The sequence below is a fragment of the Vidua chalybeata genome, chromosome 14, assembly GCF_026979565.1.
Source record: "Vidua chalybeata isolate OUT-0048 chromosome 14, bVidCha1 merged haplotype, whole genome shotgun sequence".
Lineage (NCBI taxonomy): Eukaryota > Metazoa > Chordata > Aves > Passeriformes > Viduidae > Vidua > Vidua chalybeata.
This window is the reverse complement of record NC_071543.1, coordinates 12,870,991-12,885,205: the sequence shown is the minus strand read 5'-3', so window position 1 is coordinate 12,885,205 and position 14,215 is coordinate 12,870,991. Positions and strand designations below refer to the sequence as shown.

General features: G+C 47.0%; 1 protein-coding gene across 2 annotated transcripts in view; it reads left to right on the top strand.

Moving 5' to 3' along the window:
- The window catches only part of GPC3 (glypican 3), a 145,512-nt gene that overhangs the window by 57,601 nt on the left and 73,696 nt on the right, over positions 1-14,215 (top strand). For both annotated transcript variants that reach the window (XM_053955636.1, XM_053955637.1), the window contains exon 3: positions 6,311-7,005. In XM_053955636.1, coding sequence (XP_053811611.1) covers positions 6,311-7,005 — 695 coding nt within the window. The remainder of the gene's footprint in view (positions 1-6,310; positions 7,006-14,215) is intronic.

The following is a 14,215-nucleotide window of genomic DNA, read 5'->3' as shown; positions in this document are numbered from 1 at the left end:
CTTTTTAGAGCTCACTCCCATGAGGATTCCTTTGGCTTCTTTTGCCACTCCTGAGCAATGGCACAGCAAGAGCCAGGTCAGAAAATACTTGGTTGAGCTTACAAACACCCAAACTTTTAGCATTTCCTTGATGAACATTTGAATTCCAGTCCATGAAGGCTGGTAGTGGTTTTGAGGGGCTGAACAGTTTTGGCTTTTAGATGTAAGGGATTTTTAAAGGTTTGGGAACTTTGGGCTTGCAGGAAATGCAGTGATTGCATTGGGAACAGATTAATGAACTGATTAATTTTCTGATGTCCTGCCTGGACACCCATGCTTTCGTCTCAGGGTGAAAATGATTCCTGTGGGCTGAGAGATTCCAGTGCCGAGCTCTCTCCTGATGATTTGCTATTTGTGTTCTGAGAAGTGAAGGGAGAAGTTTTGCCATCAGCAGGGAAGTGCCAGAGATCAGGTGGAGCCAAGGCAGGTGAAGCCTGGCCAGACCCGAGGCTCTCTGACCCCTGCAGGTATTGCTGTACCTTGTGCAGAGAGTTTGGTGTCAGGCCCTGTGAGCAGGGACCCTCCAGGGACAGGCCTGGGGAGCAAACCCAGGCTCGTGAGGAGAGCCACTGAAGCCTAAAAGAGAAACTTCAGCAAATGCACTGAGCTCCAGGAGCTGGGTCACTTGCTGCCCTGGAGCGTTTGCGTCGTAGATGAGGTTCATTGTGGGAGGAGGAGACTTTCATACCTAAAAGGCATGTAAAGTGCATTTTGTGCAGCTGGTAAGATTTGAAAATGGTCCCATGTGCAGGACAGGAAATCACCATGTGCCACATTTGCAGTGTAGTGCTCCAAACAGCAGAATCCTGGGGAAGGTGCAGGAAATCACAAAATGCATCATCATCATCATCATCTGCGGAGGGAAATTCAGCTGACTGCCAGTGATCCGTGCTGACCTCAAGGGAAGTTTCTGCTGCATGGAAATCAGTTTTCTGTTCATTTTACAGTTTGGAATAGTGCATGAGGATTCACCACTCTGCCACAAACTCCTGGAAGAGATGGCCCTGGAGTTTACCAAGGGCGTAGGGAAATGATGGTGACACCATGACCTTGTCTAGAATTACTTGCCAGGTTTTGTCCCCTCAAAAAACCCTGAGCCTTGCTTTTACTGGCTCTTGGCAGTGGAATAACAAAGGTCGTAGTTCCTCCACTGTGAAGAGATATCTTGGTGGTCAAGATATGTGTGTGGAGACAAGTTTTTAAGTCCTTTGCAGAAGTGCAAATGGGAGTTGTGAGCTCAGCTCTGGAGGGAGAGTAAGTGGGAGCTTCCCTGCTGAGAGAGTTATGGTTGCAGGATTTATGTGTCTAGATGTCAAGAAACAGGAAAATCAGTGTTGTAGGTGCAGTTCTAATGCCTTGGTATTCATGTGCTGTGGGGTGCATGGGTCACACAGTCCTGCACCTCCACCTTTGTTCCCTTCCCAGCTGCCCATGGATGATGAGCTGCTGGTGCAGCAGGTTTTGCTGTGCAGCCCCTTCACCTTCGCTGAGCCTTTGCCAAAGAGGACTTGATTGCTGTGCTGTGTGACACCCAGAGAAGGGCAGCTGTCCCTGCTGGAAGCTTGTCTTTACAGCAAAACCAGAGCAGCACATTAGTGGAGGGGCAGCATGAAGCCTGTGGCACGTCCTGGTGCCTGAGTGCCACGGTGGACCCCGCTGTCCCTCCTCCCAGTGGTCACAGTGGTGTGTGGAGGTGGCTCCTGTGGTGCTGGTTTTTAGTGAGCTGGCATGGGAGGCAGAAGGAGGACAGACCTTGTTTCACCTTTCTAAACACCTTCAGCTGCTTGTGAAGCAGCACTTGCTGAGCTCGGAATTGGAGGTGCATCGCTGTAGCTGCCCCAGCTCTGCAGCTGCCATCAGGTTTTGGCTCTCCCCTCTGCAGTGGGATGCTGGATGGGAATGGCTTGCTGGGGTCACTTGTACCAGCCCCTTGTGGCTCAGGCAACTGCATCACATAATCTCTTAAATAAACCTGTAAGTGGCAGACTGGGCAGGAGCCTCCTGCAGCCTGGGGCAGCCAGTAGGTTAATCCAGAGCTCCTCCGGCCCCGCCGCCGACCCCTTTGAAGTTTGCTGCAGCTTAAGAGCCAACGTGCTTTCTCAGGAAAGCTGGCATTTTTACTAAGCAGCAGACTCTTATTATCTGGGCTGAGAACACAGCGATTTCCTTCTCCTGCCAGTAATCCCCACTCAGGGCACTGTTATGCTCTTTTACAATTTATTTTCTCTAATTGCCGGTTTGCAGTGGCCACGCAGCTCTCCCTGGGTTGTGTTCTGGGGAATTTTTGCACTTTGAAAGGAGCTTAGTCCTTCCCTTCTGGCTGCTGGAATCAGGCAGCAATTCCTCTCCAGGTACTTCAGCAAGAGTCTAGCCTGAAAAATAAGTAATAGCCTGTGCTTTTCAACTAGTGACTGATACCTGTGGTCTAGAGTGGGTTCAGCTGTTTTGTTCATCCTTTGGGAGTCCTGATAAGCTGCCCTTGACTGAGGGAGTCAACAGAGGTACAGTACCAGGGCACCAGTGCTGGGCTGGTGATGATGCTCTGCCTCCCATCCTGCAAGTGCTCCCTTGGTTTCTCTTTCCTGGATAGGTGTCTAAGCCACAAGCAGACAGTTTCTCCAAGAGAAATACTGTGGGAAACTGTGCCAGAGTCTTTCCTAAAGTCCTGGTAGACAACATCCCCAGCCTTTCTTTGATCAACCAAACTGCTTACCTTATCACAGAAGGAGATGGGATTGGTCAAGCAGGACCATGACCCATGTTGGCTGGGCCTGATGCTCTGGCTGTCTTGTACATGCCACATGATGACACTCAAGATGATCTCACCCTCCCAAGTCCTGTCTCATTTGCCAGCCTCCAGTCACTTGGAACCTCCCCGGGTAACCAGGACTGCTGGTAAATGATGGGCAGTGGCCTCGTGAGTTCCTCTGCCTGCTCCCTCAGTACTCCTGGGTGGATCCCATCCAGCTCTGTTTGTGTGTCTCTAAACACAGTAGAGTAGCAGAGCCCTGAGCATTTTCTCCTGGATTATGGGGATTTTGTTCTACTTCCCATCCCTGTCTTCCAGCTCAGGGTGCTGGGTATGTGGAGAAAAACTGGTTTTACTAAAGACTGAGGCCAAGAAGGTGTTAAATACATCTGCCATTTCCTCAGCCTTTGTCCCTATGTTTGTCCCTGCATCCACTAAAGGATGGAAATTATCCTGAGCCTTTCTTTTGTTGCTAATGTGTTTAAAGGAACATGTCTTATACTCTGCTGTGTGTGCATCTGTTTGTGTACTCTACAGTGATGGAGATTGTAAAATGTGAGCCCTGCTCAGCTGTGCAGTGCTTTTGCCTGCTGAAGTTGGGGGCAAGTCTGATGCTTTGCTTTGTATTCACACTGCTTCAGCCAGACCTGCAAAACAGCTGCATTAAATGGCAGCTTTTGAAAATATCCTTGGGAAAAAAAAAATACAAGAGAGAAAAGATTGAATTATCCTCCAGTAATGAGTTTCAATCATGCCATGTTATGAGTGGGGCAGATTTTACCAGCAGCAAATCCAGGCTGTGGGATTTTACAGGGGATCAGACGCCTGTGTCACGTCTATAATGTACTGTTCCCCCTGTGTCCCTGTGAGGTTCCCTCATGGGAGCACAGGGGTCTGACCTGCAAAGTTTCCTCCCCTTTGAAGCACTCGGAGCCTGGCTGAGGGTCACTGCAGCTGCTGGCAGCTGGGGATTTAGAATTCCTGCAGCCAGCGCTTTCCGAGGAATATTTCAGAATAAGCAGCTACTGTGGGAGTTGGGTGGGGGAGATTTTGTATGTGTAAGACTTCTTTTTTACAAAGTTTTATTATTTCTTGCATCTATTAATAGGGCAGCAGGAGTCTGCATATGCTTTTATAGTCCCTGTTGCGCTTTCTAATGGATATGTGCAAAAGCTCCAAGGCGCATAAAATAGACACTCGCAGCCAGTTATTACGATAAAAATTATGTGCATGTCATGACCTTTAAAGCAGTGGGACTGTGTGTGCATGCTCTTCTGATACACCACTGTTCTCCATTCCTTCCTGAAGCCCTTCTCGCCGTAGGAGGTTTGCATAGGAGCTTGGAATATTTTTCTAATCAGTGAAGAGTCTTTTGGCTCTGATGATAACTGGCAAAGCACAGAGGAGTGAGAAAACGGAAAAGTGATGACTTTTTCTGAAGGGAACTAACAGAGAAGAGGGTAAAGGTGAATGGTGAGGCACAGCATGAAAATCCTGGCACCGTCTCCACTGCTGTCAAAAAAAAAAAAAAATCACTGGTCCAGAATGTTCTTTGTGCTTTTTGAGGCAAAAGCTGTTCTGGTGTTCTTGAGAATAAAGAGTGGGGGGAAAAAGTTTTGTAATCCATGTGTCCTCTTTAAAGAGACTTTTTTTTTTTGTTGTTTTAAAACTTTTGACAGTACAGCCAGCATTTCATACAGTGCAATAGTTCAACTGCTCTGCTTGCATTGTGTCACACTTGCTGCAGTCTTGCCTGGAGAGCTTTGCCATCCTCTGCCTGGGGGTGAGGAGCAGGATGCTGGCTGTCATGGCAGGGAGAGAGGGGCCCTGTGTCCCTGCACTGCTGCATGAGTCTGTGTTGTGAGGAAGGAAGGATTGCTGTTCCCTGGGAACACAGATGGATGTTCCTGTCTTGCTGGGACAGTCCTGGTGTGAGTGTCTGGAGCTGTGGACAAAATGCTTCAGCAGCATGCCTGGGGAGGTGTGCAGGCACCAGATGGGATGGAGACACTGTTTGCAGAAGTGTATCAGTAGTTCCTGCTCTGATCACTGCTTTCACCACAGCATGCTGGGGTGGGGTGCAGCAACAACCCCCTGTCCTTCCAGGCATCCCTAAATAGGGTGCACCCAGGAAGAAAGAGCTGAAAGTCCTGGAGATGTGATGGTCTTGAAAGCTCTTGAGTAAGCAAGAGGTTATGCAGGGCGAGCAGCAAGGCCCATTGCTTGTGCCTGTGTTGATACTGAAGCCCTGTGGAGATGTCAGGCCATGCTCAGCTGCATTCCAGCCTTAACAAATGGGGGCGATAACTCTTACGGCTTTAAAAATTAAACATTCCCTTTAATTATTGAACACACATAATTTTCATGCAAATTGAGCCAGGATGTGTGTTTCCAGAGTGACAGAGTTTAGAGCAGTTACATCGTGGGGTGTCAGTGACCTGTGAACTGAAAGGCTGTTCATTAATTTTAGCATTTTGTGAATAGTACCCTGGAGGGTGGGACACGGGCTGGTAGAGCAAGCTGGCCAAAGAAAAAGACTTTTGTTTGCACTGATGGCCTCCCCTTCGAATGCTTTGAGATGCCAACTGGTGTGTGTGTGCGTAGGTGTGTTGTCACATATATAGTGGGGTATGGATATTTGGGAAGCCTGCTGATGAGGAGGGCTATAATTAAAGGAATGACTGTGGGGGCTTCCCTGCTCACCTTGTGGAGGAGGTGTGGGCTGAAAGTCCTAAAGTTTTTGAAGGTTGAGGTGGGAAAATAGCAAAATGACAGTCTCTGTCTAAAACTTGAGTTTCATGGGACAGCGTGGGACAGCCTGATGTGTATCAGAGTGCTCCTGGCTGGGCACCCACAGCTGGACGTGGCACCACTGGCTCTCAGCATCGTTTTGGACAACGAAGCAGCTTCCATCCAGGGCAGATGAAACATTGGATCTGCAGCTGAAGTGAGCCTGGTGCATTTGGGAAAACTGCAGCACTGTGGGAGCTTTTCCAGTGGCTTTGAGGACACTTGGTGCAGGGTACCTGCTGGGGATAGAGTCAGAATATTGTCTGTGATTAAACTCCTATAAATATTTTCCTTTTCATAATGGAATGTCAGCATTTACTGTTTCCTAATTTTAAACACTGTACAGATTGTCAAACATTTATCTCTGCCTTAAATTAAGTCTGGAGATAGAATTCCTGTTAATTTCAAATCAATATGAAAGGGGGGAGAGAAAGAAATTGCAGTCTAGCCCTTTTCTTGAATCAATATTTTCTTTAAAAGCTGAAATGTTAACTAGATCATAGGGGTTTTTTGCCATTTTGAAATGTAGCTTCTGTTTAAAGAATTTATGCATTTCCCCTGGAAATTGCTGATGCTGGTGTTTTGCAGCAGGCTGCCAGCAGGTGTTTGACCCAAGGCAGGCAGGATGGGGCCAGCCCTGGCAGCAGTGATGTGGTAGAACATTATCCTCCCTGTTTCTGGGCTCACCATCTCTTAGTAACTTTTTTTTGTTGTTGTTGTTCTGTTTTGCAGAAGCCTTCGAAATTGTAGTGCGGCATGCAAGAAACTTCACCAACAGCATGTTTAGGACCTACTACCAGAGCATGGGGCCCAGGGCTCTTAAATTTGTTGGAGAACTTTTTACTGATATCTCGCTGTACATATTGGGCTCTGACATCAGTGTCAATGACATGATAAATGAATTTTTTGACAGTTTATTCCCTTTGGTTTACTCCCACTTGATTAACCCTGGCTTCCCCGATCCCTCTGTGGAAATGACCGAATGTCTGCGGGCGGCCAGGAGAGACCTCAAAGTCTTTGGGAACTACCCGAAGACGATGATGACGCAGGTGTCCAAGTCCCTGCAGGCCACACGAGTCTTTCTGCAGGCGCTGAACCTGGGGATCGAGGTGATAAACACCACTGACCACCTGAAATTCAGCAAGGACTGCGGGCGGGCGCTGCTGAGGATGTGGTACTGCTCCCACTGCCAGGGGCTGCTCCTGGCCAAGCCCTGTGCCGGCTACTGCAGGGCGGTGATGCAGGGATGCCTGGCGGGCGTCCTGGAGATCCATCACCTCTGGAAGGAGTACATCCAGGCTCTGGAGGGGCTGACCAGAGGCATGCATGGCATCTATGACATGGAGCACGTCCTGCTGAGCCTGTTCTCCGTGGTGCGCGACGCCGTCGTCCACGCGCAGAAGAACGAAGGGAAGCTCTCGACAGCTGTGAGTAGCTTTCTGCAGGTGCTGAAACCAAGCTGTCCCTTTCCTCCTGCCAGCAAACCCCAAATGGCTCCAGTTACCACCCCCTTCCCACCCCCTTCTGATCTTCCAAAAAAACTTCTGGTAGCCTTTGAAACTGGTGTTTGCATGGCCTGGGTTTCCATTAAGGGCTTTGCCTCTTTTCAGGCTTGTCAGAGCAGAAGGGTCTGGACTCGCCCTGGGGTGTGAGGTTGGGAGCTGAGATGTCCCAGCATCTTCAGTTTTCCCTGAGTGCTGTGCTTGCCCTGGGAAGCTCTGAAAGGCTGATCCTGCTCTCCAGGTGTCCTCTGCCTCCTTTAACATCACAAAAATGTACCCCCAAATAGATGCCAGGCAGAGGCATGTGCTGTAGCATCCCCTGATTTACCAAAGAAGAGCTGATTCTCCATCTTTTAGTAACTCATTCCAGTTTTGAGCTGCATTTAATGAGATTTCTTATTTTTACTTGACTCTTTAAAAACACATTTTGGGAATTTCTCAGCCTCCTGAGAAACTGAGGCTGTCTTGTTCTGAAAATCCTGCTGCTCCATTTGAACAGCAAGGACAAATGTAATGTGATCCTATGGCTTGTTCTGCAGAGGGGATTTTTCTTGAGACACAACTGAGCTGTTCCATGTGAGGAGGGAAGAGTTGGAGATGGGGCAAAAGTGCAGGAGCATTGTAATAGTTTGCTTAAAACCAAAGATGATTAAAATCTGACACTCTTTCCCTGTTAGCTGCTTGTTCCTGCCATTCTTGACTCCTGTTTACAAAAGAGCTGTGTTTATGTAGGTCACTGTACTACTTGCACTGTAACTCTTATTTTTTTTGGGGGGTGCCATGGAAATGGATCAGCTTATGGGCTTTAAGCTGTGTGGCACTAAGCCAGCAGCACTCTGTGCTGTTCTCTGTGCTGGCTTTGCTCAGCCACCACACTTGTGCAGGCTGTGAAACATTGTGGTGGCACTCAGGTGGTTTCCCACCCCAGGAAGTTTGGCTGTTCTGCACTGCTTAGAAGGGTTTAGGGACTGAATTACACTGAGTTGGATTGCTCTTGTGTTGCAGTGACCAGGGGGAGTCTGTGGCTGGGCTGGGTGTTGGTCACCTGGGCAGATGGGCCCAAGCAGGACTTGTGGGCAGCATGTTGAGCTCCAGGGTACACTGTAGGACATTGGCTTTCAACCTGCCTGAGTCCCTTTCTGCAGAAAATCACTGTTTCACAGCAGCCTGCCAAGCACTACTTGTGCAGGGAGGTTCCAGCTGACTCTCAGGAGCAGCAGCTCTGCTGCCACAGAGCCAGGGGAAGTTCTACCATCAGCCAGAACCATCAGTCAACCTTCTTTGGAACAGCAAAGGAGCAGAGATGTAACTGTAGGTTTACCTTGAGTTCAGGTGAGATGGAGAATTCATGTTACAGTTGATAATGAGAGAAAACCCAGCTCAGCTCTAAGCCCAGTTGGCATTTCCAGGGCAGTAAGAAACAAAACTTACTTCCATATGTAGAGTGAGCCTGTTTAATCTCAAAAGATTTATTGACATATTCAACTGTGAGCAAAAGCATCCAACATGTTTTGCATCAGTGAGCCCACCACGCATGTAGGTGCTAAGGCAGAGCAGAAGCTTTGTGCATGTGGGCTGTCTGCCAGGTTTTGTGAGCACAGACCTGGGCACTGCTGTAGGGTCTGAAAGGATCAGTGTTTGTTCTCCCATATCTTTCTTTTATTGGCACAACAACAAAAATGCACTTTTTCTTGGAGATGTCCGTGTACATAGTGAACTAACATGACTGACCCTTTTATTACTGGATATTGACACCTTGATCTGTCTACAGAGAGTGAGTTTGTGGGAGGACAAGTAGATGGAGCACCACTAAAGTCAACACAAAGCAGTAGAACTGCCCATCCTCTGCCAAACCAGAACATAAATTGACTTCTTTACAATTAAAATTACTGGGCATTACAAAAACCATTCAGTGCTTTTGTACTTGGTAAAGCTATTGGAATTCATTTGTGCCATATGTAGCTAGGTACTTACTTAAACATAACTCCTCTTGATTATTTAATACTTCAGTGATTCTTTTCTTTGCTCTAGAGACATTTTTGCATTAATGGAGTAAGGAAGGAAAAATCCAAGCCAAAAAAGCCAGTTGCCTGGCAATTGTCACCAAAAAAGAATGGCCACTGGGTTTTTGAAGTTTGTTTTTAAATCACTGATGTTGCTCAGCTAAGGCTTTTATGTCAGACCTCAGCCCAGAGCAACTTTTTTTTTTTTTACAAGTGAGGGTATGAGCTGTTCAGAGAGAAATAAGGCAATAAGGGAAGCATACAGTATTGCAGAGGGCTGACTCTTAACAGCTGAACTGCATCAGGACCTGGGGTAAACATCTTTGTAAGATATCACTTCGTAAATGATAGAATACAGCTTTTTTTATTTAGCTGTGCTATGATGAAAGTTTCTCTGTTAAACTTATCAGCACATATTGAGTTGCAAAGAATATACCTGGAAGCAAACAGTTATATTTACTGTAATTCTGTAAATATGATTGTTTTTAGACACTGTAGCCATACCAAAATATGAAATGCCACAGGGCTTGTCTTGGAATGTGTGGGGTTTTACACTCACCCTGGCTTCTCATTCTGACCTCTCTTATTACTGACCTTGGCCACCACTGCTTCTGCAGGCAAAGTACAGTTCACCTGCATGGTATTAAGAATAATGACAGGTTATTTAATTGTCATTAAAATCCTCTGGAATTACGGAAAACTTATCTTCCATGCCCATAGTGATTACACCATGAATAACAACACTGCTGCCCTTGCCTGTCCTTTGGGCTTCTTTTATTTTTCCCAGCATTGGTGGCATTTCTGCAGCAGTGGTTTTCCCTCCTGGTATTTCAGATCCTCAGGCATGTTACCTGACTGAGCATCTTCTCTCCACCTGGTTGTTCCTTATTCCCCCTTGCCCCCCACCCTGGGCTGGGTGTGAGCATTCACACACAGACCTGGACCCATCTGTAGCTTGGAGCAGACCTGGCTACAAAGGGCTCATGAATTGAGCTCCAGAGGTGTTGCAGAGCCTCCAGGTGGGTTTCTGGGGAGCTCTACAGTCCCTAAGAGGAGGAAGTCATGCTGCTGTAAATGTGCTTTTGGAAACTGTGTCTCCAGGCATGCATTTAAATGGGAGCCTGTGTGTTGTTCCAGGTCTGTCAACAGCAGTGCAGAAGAGTGAATTCAGTAATGTGGTAGTAAACAGTTCCCATCCCAAGCCTTGCTTTAGTAGCTAATTTGTCAGCCATGGTGTGTGTTAGGGCTTTATTATTTCTACAATTTGTCTGCTTAAAAACTTCACCCCTAAAACCTTCTATTAAAATACTTTATCAAGGAGGCTGACTCTCAGGGCACACTGGAAAAAAAAATTGCTGTCTAGGCCTATATCTGTATTAATTTTCTAATCTCCTACATTTTCCCTGGTTGAAAATCTGCCTAGTATGTCCACCTCTTATAGATATTTAAATCATGAGTGTAGGGAAGAATGATTTTAGTCAGTCTCTTTGTGCTTTTTTACCACAAACCAAGACAAATGGGAGAGATACAGTACAAATAAGCTTAATAAAATACTCAACCCCAACACCTCCAAAAGTTAATGTTTTCTCTGTTATTGGAATTACAAGGGAGATAGTCAGGGGGCCTTATATAGGTAAAAGTTGTTCTCCTCTGAGGTTAGAATGATGGAATGATTTAGGTTGGAAGGGACCTTAAAGATCATCTGGTCCTGATTCCCCTGCCATGGGTAGGGACACCTTCCACTATTCCAGGCTGCTCCAAGCCCCAGCCACCCTGGCCTTGAACATTGCCAGGGATGAGGCAGCCACAGCTTTTCTGGGCAGCCTGAGCCTCACCACCCTCACACTCGAGAATTTCTTCCTAATATCCAATCTGAACCTCTGTCAGCTGAAAGCCCTTCCTCCTTGTCCTATCACTCCATGCTCTTGTAGTAAGTCCCACTCCAGCTTTCTTGGAGCCCCATCAGGCACTGGAAGGTGCAGCAGGATCTCCTGGCACCTTTCTCTTCTCCAGGCTGAACAGCCCTGACTCTCTCAGCCTGTCTCCAACGCAGAGATGCTCCAATCAGCTTTGTCACTCTCACTCCAACAGATCCATGTCCTTCTTGTCTTGGGGGGCCTTGGAGCTGGAGGAGATACTCCAGGTGGGGTCTCACTAGAGTGGAGTAGAGGGACAGAATCCCCTCCCTCACCCTGCTGCCTACCCCATTTTGATGCATCCCAGCTGCCCAGCCCCTGCTGCTCCCCTTGCAGTTGTTTGTGCAGCTCTACCTGCAGAGCATTGCCTAGAAAGGAAAGAGCAGGGAGCTCAGCAGAGTCTTTTTTTTTTTTTTTCACTCAGAACTGATGATTGTGTTTCTAGAAAATCCTATTAAATTGCAAAATTAACCTGAGCTTTGTTCAACCACTTGCATTCATCAGAAGGAGGGAAGCAGAAAGGTGGCAGTGCTATATGGGAACAGCATGCAATTCCCAATGTGCTTGTCCTGTGAGCAGATCCCTGCTGCTTTACTTTCCTGCAAACACCTTTAAAAGACTGTTTAGGTCTGGGTTAACTAAGTTATACAGCTGTGCTGCTGGGGTGCTGTGGAGGTGATGCCATTGTGCAGGCTGGGTTTGATGTTATCCCAAAGCTGAAGTGCTCATCTCACCTGGCTTCAGGAGAGAGCTTGGTGTGAACCCAGCTCTGATGGCCTTGGGAAGCCTCAGAGTCAGGAAAACTGGACCCTTGCTTCCCTAGATTTTTAGGGAATCCAAAACTGGACCCTTGCTTACCTAGATTTTTAGGGAATCCTGGCAGGGAGTTCATGACTATGTTGTAAAGATAACGAGGTACTTTGGTTGATTGTGGCACTGCAGAAACATTGCTGCAGTGTGTGTTCAAAACAGCAGTTGCAGCAGATACACAGGGTTGAAAATCAAGAATATATAAATAAAGGGACTTTTGGCAGCCAAGAATGAAAATATCACCCGTTGCCATAGACAGAGATTTAGTACATTTGCCAGCACAGTGATGCCAGGCTGGTTTTCCCCAAATACTGCCCAGGAGCTGCTTTTGGGGCCATCTCACCTGGTGACATGCTGGAAGCTGCTTTGCTCAGCAGGTTGCACTGGCTGGGAGCTCTGGTGAGTTTTCCTATCTGCTGATGGATTTTTCTGTCTGTACTGGAGCTGGCAAGAGATTTGTGGTGAAAGCTTTGAAATTACGGCGCTGTTTGCGAAGTCCTTCCCTCTGAGATGCCGAGCTCGGTTTCTTTGTACTTTTAATGTGGGTTGCTTTTTGTTGGCATCTCTCCTGGGAGAGTCAGCTGGATGTACAGCCTCTGTATTTTCAAGTTCTTTATTGGCAAAGTTTAATCCTCAGGCTATTCTCTAATACTCTCTGGTAGCTAGCTCCATTTTTCACTTAAAGCTGGAAATACAGGAGAAGTTTTGGTTTTCAGTGATCTCAGACCCCCTCAGAACTACTCCAAGGTGTGTGTATTGTGTGTTTTGTTATCCATTTTGTGATAGGCAGTGTAAGGTGCCTGATAAGCGTGTTAAACCAAGCATCTGTTCCCCCTGCAGGATGAAAATATACCTTACTATGAGGGCAGTATCAGCAGCATTCCCATTCCTGTCAAAAGACCTTGGGAGTATCATGGTTAGTTGTCTGAAGAGGTTTCAGGTAGTAAAGATTTTCTGACACTTGGGGTAGCATATGGCAAAAGCACTGAATTTCAAGGTGTTGATTTTGAACTAGAAATCCCCAGGTTGATGGCGTGGCTGATGCTGAAAGAATAAGGACAAAAGTTATTTATACCTGCATTTTTGTAACCCAGTATCAACAATTTGGATCCAGCTATTTTGGCACTCTGCTGCAGGACTTAAATCTCTGGTTTAGTATTCAAATACGCAGTAACAAATTAAAGGCCTACATCTCATTCTTGGAAGGGACTTTGGCATGAATGCTCTTGACCATCACTTGCCTCTCTAGGGGATTGAGACTCAGAGGTTATTTTCAGCCTAGTGAAAGCTTTTCCTCTTGTCTGGCCTGGGGAGGGAGACCACTGGTGTCACAATTAATTAATTAATTCACTGCTAGCAAGAATTTTGCCTATGAGGCTGCAGGCTAGTACTTTTGCCTGTGAGGCTGCAGGCAGTCTTTGGTCAGGGTTGTCCTTTTCCAGTGTGGGCAAAGTGGCACGCTGGTGTGCCCTCCTGCTTGCCCTGGTGGCATGACAAAGCTTTGAGTCATTTTGTCACTGAGTTGGGTCTGGATGAAGCAGACTGAGTGTGTGGGGCTCTGCAGAGCTGCTGGGTGGAACCAGTGGCCAGTGATGCTCAAACCTGTCACTGCAAAGCCAGAGGAGATGGCACTGAACATCAGCAGAGGTTTAATTTAAAAATAGCATTTGATTTTGCTTCTAGTTGTAAATCTTTATATTATAGTCTTCTTTTTTGTTCTCCCTTTATCCTGGACATGTTCTGGCCTCTGAGATGTGCCATTTCAAGGGAATTTGCAGTGAGGCCTTTTTTAAAAATAAAAAGTAGAAGGTGCTGACAGTGCCCCTTCCTCCCTGCATGCACACATGACAGCACACGGAGCATCCTTTGACACCGTGTTAATGTCCAACTTTGCACTGAAGACCACAGGAATCTGTTTGTTGACTTCAGTCCTGAGACAGATCACTTGGCTGGTGGCAACTTCATTCCCACTACTCTGCAGCTAAGAAAGAGCTTTTTAAGGCTGCTGCATTTTATGGGTGGGAATATCACAGAGCACCCACTGAGGCTGGCTTGATCTCCCTTCAGATCACACGTTGCCCGCATTGCAGGTGAGATGCACACAGGTTTGTGTGTGATGGGATGTCTTGCATCTTTTCCAAGCTGAAGTCAGAACAAGCCTAAAGACCTCATGCAGATTAATTACTGGTTCTGTGTAGCTGCCTTCGTGTACTGTGGCTTGGCGTGTTCCTTGTTTTAGTGGAGGAGCTAATTTGTTGTTTTGCAACTGGCTCCCGAGTGTTTAAAAAGATATTTGGTTCTGAGATGCCCTGGCATCAGTACAAAGAACTCCCAGAGTTAGTGGGGCAGGATACAGTCTTAACAGCTGGAAATGAGGGTTCACAGCTTTGCAATGTTTTGCAGCTT